We start from the raw sequence: 16,285 nt of genomic DNA, 5'->3' as shown, positions 1-16,285 counted from the left end.
TAATCCCATGGTTCATTTTTAGTCATCTGTGGGCAAAATAAAGTTGAGGTCCCAACACATACATTCCCAACTGAGGTCAAACAAAGCCGTCCTTTTCTTTTAGTTCATATGCAATTGAAGAGAAATGTTTTCTTTTTCTTTTATTTTATTGGATATTTATTTGCATTTCAAATGTGAAGCTTTTCTCTCTATTAAAGGTGGCTAGACTGCCAGAGGCCAATACTCCATTATCTCCCCCACCTCAGAAAAACTTCTAAGGAAAGGCATTTAAATCTTTAATCTTTCCGGCTTGATGACGCTTTGTTTGCACAAAGGTCCCCTGTGTTTCCAAAGTTTGATAAGCAGGGGCTGTGAGCCTCTCCCCTTTTCCTTCACTTCAGATCCAGCTTCCTTCAGTGGGAGACACAGTCACCCACCACCTGTGTGACCTTTCTGTCCCAATATGCTTGCTAGCTCAGTGTGGGTGGTGACACACCCTTTTTTTCCAGAAAGAAATTGTGTTGGCTTCTGTTGGGTTGGGATGCTTCTTTGTACAATACACGGCCCATTCTTTTCCGACACAGGAAACATTGAAGGTTTCTGCCTCCAATGTTACAAAGACTATGAAATGGTAAACAAGTCTCCTTTTCACAATCTTTTTTGCTACCCTTTCCTCCTGGGGCTTTCCTTGATGATTCCAATGTGTAGAGCCCTCCAAAGACAACAGCAAGGCTGTGATGCATTACACACAGCACACTCAGGCTGACTCACCCTGCCATGAGGTCAACACCAATGAGTCAACGTTAGGCATCCACTGCCCGATCAAAGCGGAACACATATAAGATAATGCCATGCTCCTTTATAAATGAACTCATGAAGGAAAACTGGAAAAATACAGAGTATATTACAAGGGATCGTTAACATTACCAACACGTTATTAAAATTGATATTGAAAAGGATGATGGAGGAGCCCATAAGTCCCCTGAGGGATTATTGGCAGATAAGACTGTTGGGGGAGGGGTGACACTTTTTTCAGTAGTGTAGCCCTGAGCTGGAAAGTAACCTTGAGCAAGAAACTAAACTCAGTGACTCTCATTCTCTCTCCCTCTCCCCTCCCCCTCTGTCTGTCTGTCTCTGTCTCTGTCTGTCTGTCTCTGTCTCTGTCTCTCTGTCTCTCTGTCCCTCTGTCTCTCTCTCTCTCCTCTCTCTCTCTCTCTCTCTCTCTCTCTCACACACACACACACACACAGACTAGGGGGATTAAAGTTGGAGAGAGACATATTAGAAATACAGATTTCAGCAGCAGGGTAGGAAAATGGGCAAAGAAATCAGCTAAAATCCAGCCTAGAAACAATAAAACTATTAAACACGCTTTAAAATAAGGGAAGGATTGAACAGCATTCCTTGACACGAAAGCACAGAGCACCTGTCTCAAATGCTATTCTCTAGACAACTATCACTAGTCGAGAAGACTTTCTCTTAGAAGATGAATTTTTGGTCCAACTTTTCAGTTGTTATTTTTGCATGTTTTATATATGGTTGCTGCATATCTGTGGAAACTATTTTAGTCTGTCCTCCCATTATTTATTCCCATTCAGATGAAAATTTAAATAAAACCTATCTTCCCATTCATCAAGATTGCTTCGGATTTATTTATGGTACAGCACAGACAAGCTTCTGGGAACAAGAACTTAAAATCCATTATAGTTTCTATTAATAATTATAGTTACTAATTGCTATGAGAACTTTGGGGATATGCTAACATATAGTTAAAGTGAGGACAGCCCAAAAGCTACTATAAATAGCCTTTCACGGTCTCACAGAAGTCATGAGAATCTTGGACTACAGAGACTGATTCTCAGATTTGCTAAGTACTGTTATCTTCCACCCAACAGCCAAAGTTAGGGACTGTACACTTACATCCACCTTTATAAATGATCTTTTTAATTTCTTAGTTTGGAATTATCACGTTCAGACAGTTATAGCTATTCAGGGAATCCCGCACGCGATCTTTGTTCAGTGACATGTCTGGCATGACACAAAGAGAAATAATGCAGTCAAAGGAAATCCAAGCGCTGGGAAAGAAGGGGCCTTCGTTTGTCATTAGGTCGTGCGGCCAGGGAGATCTCACCAAGGTTAGAGCTGACAATGGCTGGAATTTCTGAGAGCAAGCACGAGGCCATCCTAGGATGCGCATGCTAACCAGGAGGACTGCAAACGTAAAACCCCTGGAGTATTAGAGTTCTACCACACCTTAGGAGAGAGATGAAGCCCTCGTGATTGGTGTGGAAGACAGACAAGAAGGACAAAACAGGACATCAGAAAAGAAACAAGAGCCAGGCGCCGCCACATCCTATAGGCCACCACAGGGGCTTTGCATCTCTTCTAGGAGACAGGAAGAACGAAAGATGCAGGTAAAATTACCTTATAATTTATTATTCAAATTCCGGCCACTCTGTTGGTGGGAAGGGCAAGCTGGATGGGATGCTGGGTAAGGAGCCTGGAGCTGTCTGAGGTAGACAGTATGCAGCAGAGGACAGCACTAGCCTGGTCCTAACTAGATTCCCAAACTACTGAGCACAAGGCAGAGGCAAGGACGATGAGGAGAAGCTGGCTGTGCAAGGCAAGGGCAGGTCCAGAGGCTGTAATACACAGCTGGAAAGGCTTAGAGTGGGGATCAGATGGGGTATTAGACCGCGATTAAGAGGACTGGCTATCTCTAGAGAGCGCGTTGACATTTGGAGAGCTGGGGAGACTCCAGAAGGAGCTTGTGAAGGGACATCATGATGAAGAGGTGCAGGGAGCTCTGGGCAGACGGCCAAGTGCAGACATTAAGTCAGCAGTAACAAGCAGTGAGTGGAGGACAGTTGTTTGGGAGTTAACGGTGTGGAGATGGCACTTAAAGCGTTAGGACAGATGACATCGCCGGCGAGAAAAGGGTGGATGAAGAGAGAAAGCAGTAAAGACAAGCCAGGCTCCCCGGATTCTGCAGTCGGGCAGGCAGGGACAAAGTCAGAGCCTCGGAAGTCCACTGAGAACGTGCCAGAGGAAAACGGACGGTCCCTGGTGACAAGCTCTGCCTTGGTCCTGAAAGAAGCCTTGTGACATCTCCTAGTGAGCGCTGAGATGGGTTTCTAATAGTGCAGTTGAAGGCAGATCTGTGTGTTCTCTCATAAACCCATGAAGGAACTCGAGAGCAAGATCCCTGGTGGTCTGGCGAAGATTCGTCCGCAGAAGCAAGAAGGTCGGCTCCTGCCATCAGTCTGATTAAACACGCAAGAGACTCAGACATTGGCACAAAACTGCAAAGCCAAATCAGTTACCTTCAGGCTGGATCACGTGTACGAGAGAAGAGCCTCTCTGCCCTGCCCCAGGAAGCCCACTCTGACTTGTGGTTCTAGGAATGTGAAAATAAAATCCAATGGCGCACTAAAGGGAAGGGAGGAGAAGGCTCGCCCTAACTGCGGTGAGAAGCTGTACTGTTTCCTGCCATCGGGTCCTGTCAGCAGCATCCTCCACTGACATCTGAGACGGCCTCATGACTTCCAAGTGTGGGGTTTGTGCTTTCCCTCCAGACATGATCTACCTTCAGTTTGTTAGTTTTAGTTCAAGTTAGACATAGTTTATCTCTGCTTCCGACAGGGTAGGCATCCTTTCCTCTCTGAACTACACAGTCCTATGGCAGCTGATAAAGGTCACAAGGTTTAAAGCGAGGTTAGTTTCACAAGAAAAGTTCAGATACTTAATACCAAGACCTGTGCGTTCTGAGGGGGTAACTCTTCACATTCTTTTCACTTACTAGAAAGATTTGTTATCTTAAATTAGCCAAGGTAATGGAGGTCCTTTCTGAGGTTCTGTTTTGTGGTAGATGTCTGTTCTGACAACCAAGATCTGAGCCTATGCCACTGGGCTACAGTCTCAGCCCTTGACATGTGTTAAGTTTCATAGTATATATATATATATATATAATATATCCCTAATTATAGTAATTATGTATACAATAGGCCTTGTTAATTTCTTTTGAGTTAAGGTCTTACTGTGTAGCCCATGCTGACTTCGAATATTCACATCTCCTCCCTCAGATTTGCGCCCCACTCCCCACCACCAGATTATGGGTGTGTGTCATCATGTCTGTCAACACAGCCAACTCCTTTGAATTTATTCCTCTGACTGTCGGCTGAGCCCCTCCCCAGCCTCAGGTAATACCCATCTCATTCTACTTCTGAGTTTAACATGTTGAATTCCACATTTGTCTCCCAACTTATTCCAATTAGCACAATGTCCACATCCACTCCTCTTATACACAGTTAGATATTCTTTCAAAAGGGTGAACAGTTTTCCATTAGCTGACAACCGATCCTGCACCTTGTTCAAGAGTCGCTGTTCTTACACGTGGACGAGGATTCCACGCCATCTGTCATGTTCTTGAAATGCTTGAGAATGACCGGTTATCTGGGGGCAGAAACCGACTAAGCTAGGGGATCAACTCTGGGTCAATAAATACTTTAACAAGTAGAGAGTTTTCTGTCAACCGTACTTGTATTTTGTTTCGACAAATACAGATGGCTACCTTCTGGGTGCTCATTAGTGATACCAATCTTAAATGTTCGTGTGCTGTAGTTTCCTACGTGATTAAAATAGTCCACAAGAAATAGTGTCTATCGGAGGGTGTGTCAACAATCTAGAACAAGTCATTCTTATTTAAAGGAAAAATTCTAAAGATATTAACCCTTGTATTAGGTCAGAAATCATGATAAGCCACACTGTGGCTTTCTTCCCTGCCTACTAGGAGGCTCACAGACTAACCCGCTCACTACAGATTAGCACAGGTCATCGTCACAAAATGCCAGCAGGACGCACGGCCTCGTTTGTCAGGCTTGAGAAAAGACGCCTGTAGACTACATTCCTATGACATTCTAACAAAGGTGACTACTGGCTTTCGCGTTACTGAAGTTTAATGAGGTCAATTTTTCCCTCCTATGGAACACAGGAATGAACAACTCTAGGCCCTCTGACACCCTGCATATTCCACAAGAGGAACCCCAAGACAAAGTCTGCCCTCTACATTTTGACTTCACTGACAACTGGATCTCAGTCTGAGTCTGATGCCAATCTCTGGATTACCGGGTTGACAGTGATGAGCGGGACATGCATGTACTAAGGGAGTCTGAGGCAGGGGCAGCTTCTGTCCATTCCCCAGACGCAGAGCTATATGGTCCTGTCTGCTTCACTTCACCCTGCCCCACTGGAGGTCTGGAGCTGGGCTCTGACTTCACATCAGAAGGTGAAATTTTTGGAGGCAAGGATAAAAAGATTTGTGTATAGAAAATATTTGTGTCGTGAGGTACAGAGCAAATGTTATTCCACTGGTTCTTCTATGGCTCTTGGAGCTGAACTTGGGATGAAAGGCTGACATTGTAGAACCAGTGTTGACCGTGTTACCAACAAGGACCCCAGTGTGTATCACGCCACTCTGCCTCACAGGGTAACATGCATACAGAACTTCCTAAAGAAAGGAACGTATCACAGATAGGTTTCTAGTCTAAATGTAACTTTTGTTGCCAGATATGTCATCTCAGAGACTTACTGCAGAGTAAGCTCACCCTTTCTAGCTCTTTCTGAACTCTGGTTGGCTGGTTCAACTCAGCTGTTCTGACCTAAACTCCCCTCCAGGCTGGCTGATTCAATCTGGCTTCTCTTAGCATCTCACTGAATTGCTCTGCTTGGCCTCAAACTAACCCTAGACATGTGTTCTAATCTCCTGGCTCCTTCTTATTCTCTGGCTTCAACTGCTTCTGCATGAACTCACAGACGCACTCAACTCCACTCTACTCACTGAACTACACTGAATTGCATCAAACTGAACTGAACTCCACTGCACTGCCTGAATTCAACTGAACTCACTCACTGAACTGCCCTCCGTGGTCAGGGATTAAGGGTTTGTACTAAGAGTGTGACTGCATTCCAGACAGATCACACAGACCTAGGAGGTCTTTGGATGTGATCCCTTGCCAAAGCAACCATGTTGCTGGATTAAAATTCCTCCACGTCCAACCAAAATATCCTGTCCCCACCTAAACTTTCAATGTTCTTCAGATATTCAGACCCTATTGGTGAAGCGAACGTCTTACTAAAACCTTGAATTTTCAAAAGTGTTAAAAAATAAATTTAAACAAAACTTGGATTTTTTAATACTTTTTATCAGCACATTTTGGAGGCACATTAACTCTCTGGGGCCACACAAACCAGACGGCACCTTTCCTCGTGCTTTATCTGAAAGACAGTTTTGGTCAAACAAGGACTTGGGGGTAGAGTCCATCCTTGTTTAACAAAGGTTAGCTTTCTGGTTTGACTTTGCAATCTGTACTTACTGACTTCACCTTAGAATAACAAAACTGGCTTCCAATTCTTAGTTTTCTCTTTTCTAAAATGACTTTAATTCATCCTGTTCTTTCTTCTTTCATAAGATAAACATCATTTCTAAAACTAAGTGTATAAAGGTTTGGGTTCTAGGGCAGGATAGACTAAGAACTATCAGTAATGGCATTTAACAGTCATACACAAAACATTTATTCCCTGTGACTCAGCTCTGCATCCATAAAAAGGGAAGCACATCCCCCTTCACTTCAAGATGTCATGGTAAAATCACGTGCATTAATACACCAAAGGCGTGTGTATCTGCACATATTAACTGTTGCTTTAAGTTCTGGTGTTGTTATTATTAATTATTTAGAATTTTTTTGAGTTCTTTGTTTTTCTCTAGATAGTGTCAGTGCCTGGAGTGGGGATGAGAAGCCATTTTTCTTTTCTCTCTCTCTTTTTTTTTTAGTATTTATTTTATTTTTAATTGTGTCTGTGTCTATGCGTGGGTATTGCACACGAGTCACAAGTAGGGTGAGGGCAGAGACCAGAGTGTGCTGTCCTGGGAGCTGGGGTTATGTTCAAGGTTTGAGCAGTTGAGTGATAAAAACTGAATTCCATTCCCTGTAAGCACAGTGTGAGCTCTCAACGGCTGAGCTGTCTCTTCTGCTCTGCAATCCTTTCTCATTTTATTTATTGGAATGGAGGACCAACTAATTTCCTCCTAGTTCCCACAACCAGTGGACACAACACAGATCATGTTTTGCAGGATGAAAATGCAGGAAGTGTTTACAAGGGAAAAGGAAACGTTAAAAGAACTGGATCTGATCACAGGACTTCTCCGCACTCACAGCAAAGGTGCCTGAACCCAACGGGAGACGGCGTGTTCCAGAAGGTAGGGCAGCGACATCTGTTTCCTCTGTCAGTATGGAACACGCTAGAGAAATGGCAGGCTTGGATTTGGTCCTGGAGGCTGAGCCAGCCGTAACAAACAAGGTTAAAGTGGAGGCAGAACTCACATTTACAACCGTGTCAGATGTCTACTGTGTTCTAAGTGTCAACAGGATTTACATATGGTGACGCTGCACTTTAGAGAGATAGGAAAGCCAGGAAATAGAGTTCAGTAAAGGAAACTAATGACATAAGTGATGGTGCGTAAGGAATTCCAGAAACTGGGGGTCAGGCGAAGGCTACGTTCCCAAAGTATATGTGACATTAACATAACATGCACCTTCTCTGAGACCTGCGGAAATGTTTTCGGGGATATTCACAAAGCATACTGTTCCACAAAGTAACTAACTATACAAGAGGATCGGGCTGGTCCAAGTTCAATACAAGAAGCATGACGGACAGATGAGAGAAGTGTAATTTCTTGTAACAGTGGGAATCTAAACATTTCAGGGCTGGGGTAAACAAGAAAATGTAAGCATTGGGACAAGACTGCTGTACCCACATCCCACCAGAAGAAAGAGTTAATCACCTGCTGCGTCATTTTCAAGATCCCCTTCACTAATGTTATCCAAAACTTCCTAGCGATCCCAGCCATTTCCTATCAGTGAACTAGACTAAGCCACAGAAAGACATGTTTAATGGGACACAGAGTTCACCAGAACAAAACAAAGGGGCATACAAGTGGGCACCACCAAACATGGCATTACAGAGTCTAAAGCCAGGGCTCTCTACCTCCCGTAGGGCCTAGTGAGGAAGATTCAACCCCGACCTGCTGGCAGGAGTCGGGTTAAGAAAATGACGAATTATGGAATCTACCAGTGAGACCATCTAGCCCGATACTTCCCTCCAATGGTTGCCTGTCATTCATAACAGCTTTTTGCGGTGATGTAGGAAGACAGTGGAGAAGCCAGTGCCTTCCTGGCTGGTGTGTGTTTTCCTGTAAATGTGCTATATGTAAATGCAAATGTATTACCCTTCCGATTTACCACTAGACTACTGTGAACTTCAGTTTCTCCCCTCAGTCTTTGCTCCAGCAACTCTAGTTCAAAGTCAGGATCTTTCCACTCTAATCCGGCAGAAGACGGATCTACATTTTAAAATTACTTTACATAAGGTTATAAATAGAACCTGGTAAATACATTAAGCTGGTGTCTTTCTTCTCTCATCCCTCTTAGACCACCGCCAAGACAGACACCCATTTTTTTTTGAGTGTTATCCTAACTACGAGCATTAATTAATTAAAGAATAGTAAAGTTTTAGATGGAATTGGCTAAACCTACAAAATTTATGTTGGATCAAAGCTATACTATCCGCTTCTTCAGAGCTGTAGGGAAGTCGTGTGTTGATCTGGGATCATGTTCTTCGTGATGAGTAGTATTTCCTTTGAATTGTGTGACTGCCCTTAATATGCCCAACTCAGAATTTTCCTTAAGAGCTGCCAACATTAGCAAAACAAAATGGACGGCGTGGATGAACCACTATTTGCTGCTGTCCCTCACCTATGGGATAAGCATGGCGGGCGGATGCTAAAACCGCTATCGGTAATGCCTACCGTGTATTTACACTTAACTGCAATCCTGAAACAAGGCTAGATTCACTGCTACATTAGAAATGGAACTGGGGCTGGGGTGCAACTTGGCACTGGAGGGCCTCTCTGCCTTGGTTTCTGATTCTGCAGGCCGACCAGGGCGAGGAGGGCAGTTCACTTAGAATTACATGACTATAGGCTTGCAAGCTCTGAGAGATTTCATAGTGTAAAAGGGAGCTCCTTTTTACTGGGAATAAACAACCAACAGTTCAAGAAATCAGGCCGTAGTGTGCGAGTGAACGTCGTGAAATTGTAACACTTGATAATCTAAGGCGCCATGTACCCACCCCAGATACTGCTGATAGTCAAGGACTGTAACTTGCAGTGTAAATGTCCTGTCTTTCACATTATACATTATCCTTAGAGCACACAAATGGGGGACATAGGGGAGAATTTGAAGGGGAGAAAGACAAAAGAGACTAAAAAAGAACAAGTTGTGAGGGGGGAAGAAGAAAGAAGGGGAAGCAGGAGGTTGTGATGAGAAAGGTGGGTGGGGACTGGTCAGAGAAGCCGGGAGCAGAGCTGGTGAGTACCAGTCACACCGCTCAATAACCCGCATGACTTCTCGGCTGTGGACAGTGGTCCCATTGATAACCTGTGCTAGACTAAACCTCTGCCAGCGTAGCAGATTAAAAGATGGTCCTTTAATCAATAGAACCTAATAATAAAAAAGCTTCGTCTGTCTAAAGAAAGCTGACTTAGCATCAAAGGTATACAGGAGTCTTAAAATGTTCTCCTGGGTAGAACCCTGCACCCTCAAACTAGTCTCTGCAGTTGAAGCCTACCAGATATAGATCTTAAAGTAAAAACTATACATACAGTCTTCAAGGAACTCACATTTAAAAAAATTAATCAAGCTGTGTGCAGAAAATGCCTTCAAGAAGCTCTTCCCTCAAGGACCCGGCCAGGGTGTGTACGGCTACTCTCCGAGCTACTTCCCAGAGCCAGAGGTCTTCGAGGGGAATGTCCTACAAGCAGAGCTTTTAACATTGCACCATCTTCATCTTTTAATATTTTATTTTATTTTAAATTATGCGTCATGGAGGGGAGAAGAGAATGCATGTGACTGCAGGCGCTTCCAGACCCGCTTATCAGCTCCGTCAGGAGCCTGGGCTCCTGGAGGTTGTGAGCCTTGGAGGTGGGTGCTGGGAACGGAACCCAGGTTCTCTGCAAGAGCAGTTTGGACCCCTCACTTCTGAGCAGGGCTTGGTATTTAAAAATCAATCTCGGGGTTGGGGATTTAGCTTGGTGGTAGAGTGCTTGCCTAGGAAGCGCAAGGCCCTGGGTTCAGTCCCCAGCTCCGAAAAAAAGAACCAAAAAAAAAAAAAATCAATCTCAACTTGTAAAATATCAATATTCTCCATAAATATTTTTTATGTTTGCTTAAAATGGATGAAATTGAAATCATATTTGGGGTTGGAATTCTATTTAAGCTTGATTACTTTATTAATGAGTCTAAGACCGGGTGACACAGATTAATGTCTCCATTAAATTAGAACTTTGATAAATATATTTCCATTTCTACATGCTTTATGTCAGTATTATGACTTGAGCATGAGCCCTTTTCTCTGCTCACAGGAACTTACCATATTCAGCCTAAATTCCCCCTCTTTCTTTCCTGGATTGAGTGGACAGAAGCCCAATTACTCTGTTTCTACAAAATATACGGTCTTTATAAATCTTTAACATTCCAAATCTTCACAAAATTCTGGTCACTCAATGCATGATTTCCAGATATGAAGCTTCTCTGCAGTGGAAGGCTGGACCTCAGCAACTACTAGGGAAGATTAAAGATGTAATGAGCCCAACTAATTATGATTAACAATTATCTGAAGTAGCATTATAGATTATCAGAATAAAGCTGTGACCTAATGTGTAATCTTTCCAAGGTAACTGGCGAGGCTTACAGACGATCCTGTGAAGCTGGCCAACTCTCAAGCAGAGGAAAAGAAATAAAAATTCACTTTTAAATGTTTTCTTTTAACTGTGTCCATCAGTGAAAAGTTTGGAATCCACTTGTACTTATTTGAGAAACCTGTTCAAATATTCAAGATCCTCTTAAAATTAAAAATTTTTATTAGAGAAAGGCAGTTCATGATTGTAGAGGTGCAGCTATGTTTTATTCTTAACATCTAAATAAAACCATTGTTCAAGATAAACATTCACAAAAATGAGGGGAATTATTCTAGTAAGGTCTAGTCAGTGGTGCTAAGAATGAATGAGAGCTCTGCCCAAGTGAGAAGCTTTAGACTAGCGTTCCAAACACCTGGGCTTTTCTATTTTCCTTTCTTTTTTTTCAGCTTGAAATTGGAATAAAAATACACAGAATATAAATTACACAGAGCAAGACTTATATTATTTCAAAAAAATATGAACCACATCAGTACAATATGAGTGGGATAAAACCACATAGAGTAAGATAAAATGTGTAACGAGTAAGGCAGAATGCTTTAAAAACATCCAATTTCTGTAGACATGTGTGCACAGGACACAGGTGCATTTCACTTAGAAATCGCACGTGATGAATGAGTTTAACAGTTGAAATGTGCTGACTCCAGGCTCTGAAACGTACAAGGAAAAACCGGCCACACAATAGTTACATTAGCAATCAGAAGTTACTTTCATCCAAACAGTAACATCATTCCTTTAAAGGGAACTAAGTCTGGGGTGTATTTTCAAAATATGTCTAAGAAACACTGTTATTTCTTTACTTGAAATGCCACCACCTTGTGCTTTCTTTGAAAAGAAATTGAATAGCCACCAGTTGATCACATTTACCTACAAAAGTAGTTAAGTGTAGTTATTTCGGCAAAGCAGCCTTAGTGTGTCATCCTGATTGCACCTTTAAAGGGCAATGTTCCATTTGGGCCTTAGGAAATTGAGTCTCCTGCCTTCCCCACAGTACCACTTGTGAAAAAAATGATGAGGTAAAAAAATAAAATAAGCCACCAACAGTGACGCTGGGTCAACAGAATGCAGTAAAAAGCTCCTTTCCCACCGCTGCCAATTTGATTTTACATAGCCAAGTTCTGACTGCTGGCTTCCCTTCAGTCGGGCACTTCTGAGCCTACTTCTCACCTGCTCTGCTTTATGCTACCAAAGTGGCAGGGATTCTAACCTCGTAAATCGCCTTCTGAAAGCTGAAGTATTGGGCAGACTCACATGCCTGTGCCGTTGCTCTACAATGTTCTTGGACAACGCCTAGCTTCACCACGGCGACCACGTAAAGTCCCTTACCTGGTGGGCAGGTTCTTATCTGACATGAATTCCAAGATGTCTAAAAGGCTTTCTCTTCTAAAGCACTGATATGCTTTCTCAGAGATATTAGCTATCCCAAGCAAAGAGGAATAAACATCTTTCTGAAGTTTTAGGTAAAACTGGAAGAATTTAACGTCCACAATTCTCTGTAAATCAACTGGACAACAGCAAGTGGGGGCAGCTATGAACACAAGGTAATTATATACCTCTGGTTGTTTGTGAGGAAGAGGTATGGCCACATGAGCAGGGTGCAGACTTCAACTCAGTCCTCACGGGTCTCACAGAACTGAGCTGGTCCCTAGAAGAAACAGAGTGTCCCTGGGCGTGGCAGGGAAGAGAAACAGCTCTGTGACTTTGTGGCTGTACTGCCTAGACTCCCATTTCCTGTTCCAATTGTTTGGGGATTTCTACCAAAAACAAAAAATAAGTCTCAGATTCGAAGTCTGGAAATCCCATTGGGAAGTTGATCTTTGGACTTGCACTCCCCCAAAAGGGAAATTCTAGAAAACTAAAGCATTCTAATTCTGAGAGCTTTCTGATTCAACACTAAGTATGTGGGATCTTTTTAATCGACTAAAGAGCCTTGTATAACAGACTATAAAACACACGGGAAGGAGACTGTCACCCTTTGTCGTGAAGCAGAAGCTCATGAAGAAATCTGTTAGAAATCCTGACATTTCTGTCACAGGCTTAGACTCTCTAGCCCTGTATTACTGCCTTCGTTTCGTCAAAGATTTTCAACAGAGATCTTTAAATAAATATAATTCATACAGGAATGCATAACTTTGAAGTGTTTGTATTATACACTGCCACACAGCCCAAGCCTCAGAGACTAGGTGACATCTCCATTCACAGTCTATGGTGGGTACCATTCTACACACCAGGTCTTTCTCAGCACAGTCTTTAGGGGGAAAGAAAAAGGAAAAAAAAAAAAAACCTCAAAACTACCAGCCCTCCACCCAATGCCATTCAGCCAAAGCCCTGAGCTCCATGGAAATCTAAGACAAACCCGTGTTTCCTGACATAGGTGCTGCATTTAGAAGATGTAGACGGCTAGAAAGAGATTCCCAAGGCAAAATTTTACAGATTTCCTCACCTGAGTAGGCATTTTAGCCAAATGACCTCTGACTTTCAACATTCACCAAAACGAGCCAACCACGAATGTACTTATTATGACTTCCTATAGTGAGTCAATTCTTACAGATGCTTTCATTTCCAAAGATTTAATAATGAAAGCCACATGGACGTATAATTTCAGTTTTAAGCATTTCTCTTGCCTCTAGCCTACTCTATAGGAAAAAAACTGGAGGCCTAGAGTCATTGTATAGCTGGTTCCCAAAGCTAAAACTTCGATACAGTATTTAATGGGAATTTAAAATGGTATTATTCTCTCTAATAATTTGACCTTTCAAGTTTCGTGATAAAATCCCCCGCCCCATCTTTTCTGGTGGCATAAAAGAGATTCCAGGGACCTGTTCCCTGCCATGTCCAATCCAAATAATACAGTCACCTTTTTTCAGGTTTAGTGACATGATTACATTCAGGCTGAGGTTTACAGCAAAAGCTGCAGATGCTACATTCTTAGTCTCACATGTGCTTTCTTGGCCGACCAGGGCTGTACAGAGGATCTGTGTGGTGGGGGACAATACGGCTTTGTCATCATCGAAGACTCCATCACAACCTGACAGTAGCACCTCTAAGACCAGCCTTCACTCACTGGCCCATGACTCTCACAGCTAATAGGCTAGCACATCTGCTAAGGGGCACACCAAGTGACAACTGTCTCAGTTTGCGGGTTAGGCCTAGCTGTTCCTTCCACTTCAAAGATTTTCATGGCCTCAGAAAAATCACCTGATCACTCTCGGGAAGGGAACGCATACAAGCAAGCCCTTTTCTTTTTTTTTCCCTCGGAGCTGGGGACTGAACTCAGGGCCTTGCGCTTGCTGGGCAAGCGCCTTACCACTGAGCTAAATCCCCAACCCCAGCCCTTTTCTTTAAAAGACTAGTCACAGAAATTAACTTCCTAAAATTAAATTCTAAAATTCCACGGGCAAGGCTGCCACCATTCCACAACAAAGTTGTGAAGGCACTGGTTTAAAAATCTAGGATGAACATACTCAAAGTATTTGGGGGTGGATAGGAAGGTTTTATTGAAATGGAAAACTGAAGTAGTTTTGTAAAATTTTCACTTCCAAATCTATGTGAAATGCCAGCCATCTTCTGCTCTGTCAACACCTGTAGCCTATTACAGACGGTGTCTACGGGATGGCATGAGTTCACTCTATGATAGCTTATTTAATTGGGTATCAATATTTTGTGGAAATTTTCCAATTTAATATTTTTATCATTGTTTAAGAAGTCCCAGTATGAAGACTGAAAGTAAACATGTTTTATCTCCCCACATAATTCCACTTGATCAAAAGAATAGGTACCACATTAAATTGCTCTTCTTGTAGCTAATTTTTATTTTTGAGTAATGTTTTAACCTCAATGAAGGGTTGCATACTACATTAAATTACTCCTCTTGTAGCTACATTTCCTTTTTGAGTAATGTTTTAACCTCGTTGAAGGACTGCATACTGATCCCTTTGGAGAGGGATCGGCTTTCCCGCGAGTAGCTTGTAGCTCCTACCAGGGACTTAAAGCGGTGCAGATACAAGTCATTAAGAATCATCACCCAGACGATGCTAACAAAAGCAAGCATCAAGCTAAAAGTATGAAGGGGATGACAGAAATCATCAATCACTGATATTTTTATGACCCTTTAAAAGAATAAAGGGCTGGAAACAGCCGCTCTGGTTCTTGAGGATTGCCTGACACTCGGTAGATCGCTGGGGACTCCTGGCTGCAAAGCAGCGGGAACTTTTAGCTGGCCGCCGGCATGGGCAGCCACCGACCAAAGCGCTCCAAGTCTGTGGGCAGCTGGCCTGCAAAGTCCAATGACAATCCCAGCGCCACCTGGGGACCCACCAAGGGGGTCCCAGAACGGGACAAAAGTCTGGTATCTAGGTACTGGGGTTAGGAAAAGAGAATACACAAGTTAGGCAGGCAGCTGCAGGGAGTGAGGAGGGAAAGACAGCAGTGCCCAAAGCTTGTGTGGCCTGTCACATAAGCACCAGTTTATCCCGAGATGTGTTAAGGGACAGTTGAAATCCCATCTCAGGACTCCATTCTCCACTAACTTTGTTCTCTCTCCCCAGGTAGCGAACCCCGCTGAGGTAGGAGGTTGTCCGGGTCTCTGCCCGGCTGGCCCCTGGGAAAAAGGAAGAGGATGGGAAGATGCGCTCGCGGGCCACCGCGGCGCCTTGTGGATGCCGTGGTACCTACCATGGTATTCCTGTCCCGGTACGTAGTAGGTGGGGTTGCCCGCAATGTGCAGGGAAATGAGCACCTCGCCCTGCTCCCCATCCCCTTCCAGCTCCCCGTGGTGGGTGCACAGGAAAAAGAAGGGCGAGAAGCGCGGGTAGTAGCCCGTGGCGGCGCGCGCCCTCAGCGTCGCCAGCAGCAGCAGCAGCACGGCCAGGACGAGAGTCCGCGGCGCCCAGCAGCCGCGCTCCATGCCGCCGCGCTCCGTGCCGCCGCGCGCCCCGCGCGCTCTCTCATCCACTTTCGGAGGCACCGGCACGGAGGAGCCGCGTGCTGGGAAGGCGAGCCGGCGGCGGGCTCGATCCGAGCGGCTCCGGGCAACCGAGCCCGCGGGGGGAAGTTGGCGGGAGACCGAGGCTCCCGAAGTTACTTTGGGCCGCGGGAGCGAGAGCGTGGGGACACCGGGGCCGCGGGCGCCGAGAGCGCGTCGTCCGCCTCCGAGCGCCGCCGCTGCCCGTGTGCATGCGACGCCCCTCGGCCGGGCTTGGGAAAGCGCCCGCCCCCTCCGCACCTTCTTAAAGCCCCGGGCGCCGCCCCCTCCCCCGCCGCCGCCACACGTGTCCCAGCCGCGCCCCCGCCCCCGCGCCCGTCCCCGCCCCCTCGGGCTGTGTCCGCACCCCGGGCTGCGTCCCGCGCACACGCGCGTCTCCCGCCCACGCCCCGCTCGGCCGGGCCGTTCCCGCTGCGGGAACGGTGAACGGCCGGGGACCGACGGGCTGCCCCGGGGAGCCGGAGCCCGGGGCTCACAGCTGCCCGTTCTGCGAGGACGCGCGGGGAAGCCGA

The 16,285-nt window shown here is 44.9% G+C and overlaps 1 protein-coding gene across 7 annotated transcripts in view; it reads right to left on the bottom strand.

Annotated features, from left to right (window-relative positions):
• Positions 1-15,988, bottom strand: part of Reln (reelin) — a 420,816-nt gene extending 404,828 nt beyond the window's left edge. For 5 of the 7 annotated variants that reach the window (XM_087655993.1, XM_087655991.1, XM_087655994.1 and 2 more), the window contains exon 1: positions 15,464-15,988. In XM_087655993.1, coding sequence (XP_087512119.1) covers positions 15,464-15,695 — 232 coding nt within the window. In that variant the 5' untranslated portion in view covers positions 15,696-15,988. 7 annotated transcript variants of the gene reach the window in all.
• Between the last annotated feature and the right edge of the window lie 297 nt (positions 15,989-16,285).

This window comes from Rattus norvegicus, chromosome 4, assembly GCF_021556685.1.
Source record: "Rattus norvegicus strain SHRSP/BbbUtx chromosome 4, alternate assembly SHRSP_T2T, whole genome shotgun sequence".
In the NCBI taxonomy this organism is placed as follows: domain Eukaryota; kingdom Metazoa; phylum Chordata; class Mammalia; order Rodentia; family Muridae; genus Rattus; species Rattus norvegicus.
Note: the sequence above shows the minus strand (reverse complement) of the source record. Positions and strands in the feature narration are given on the sequence as shown.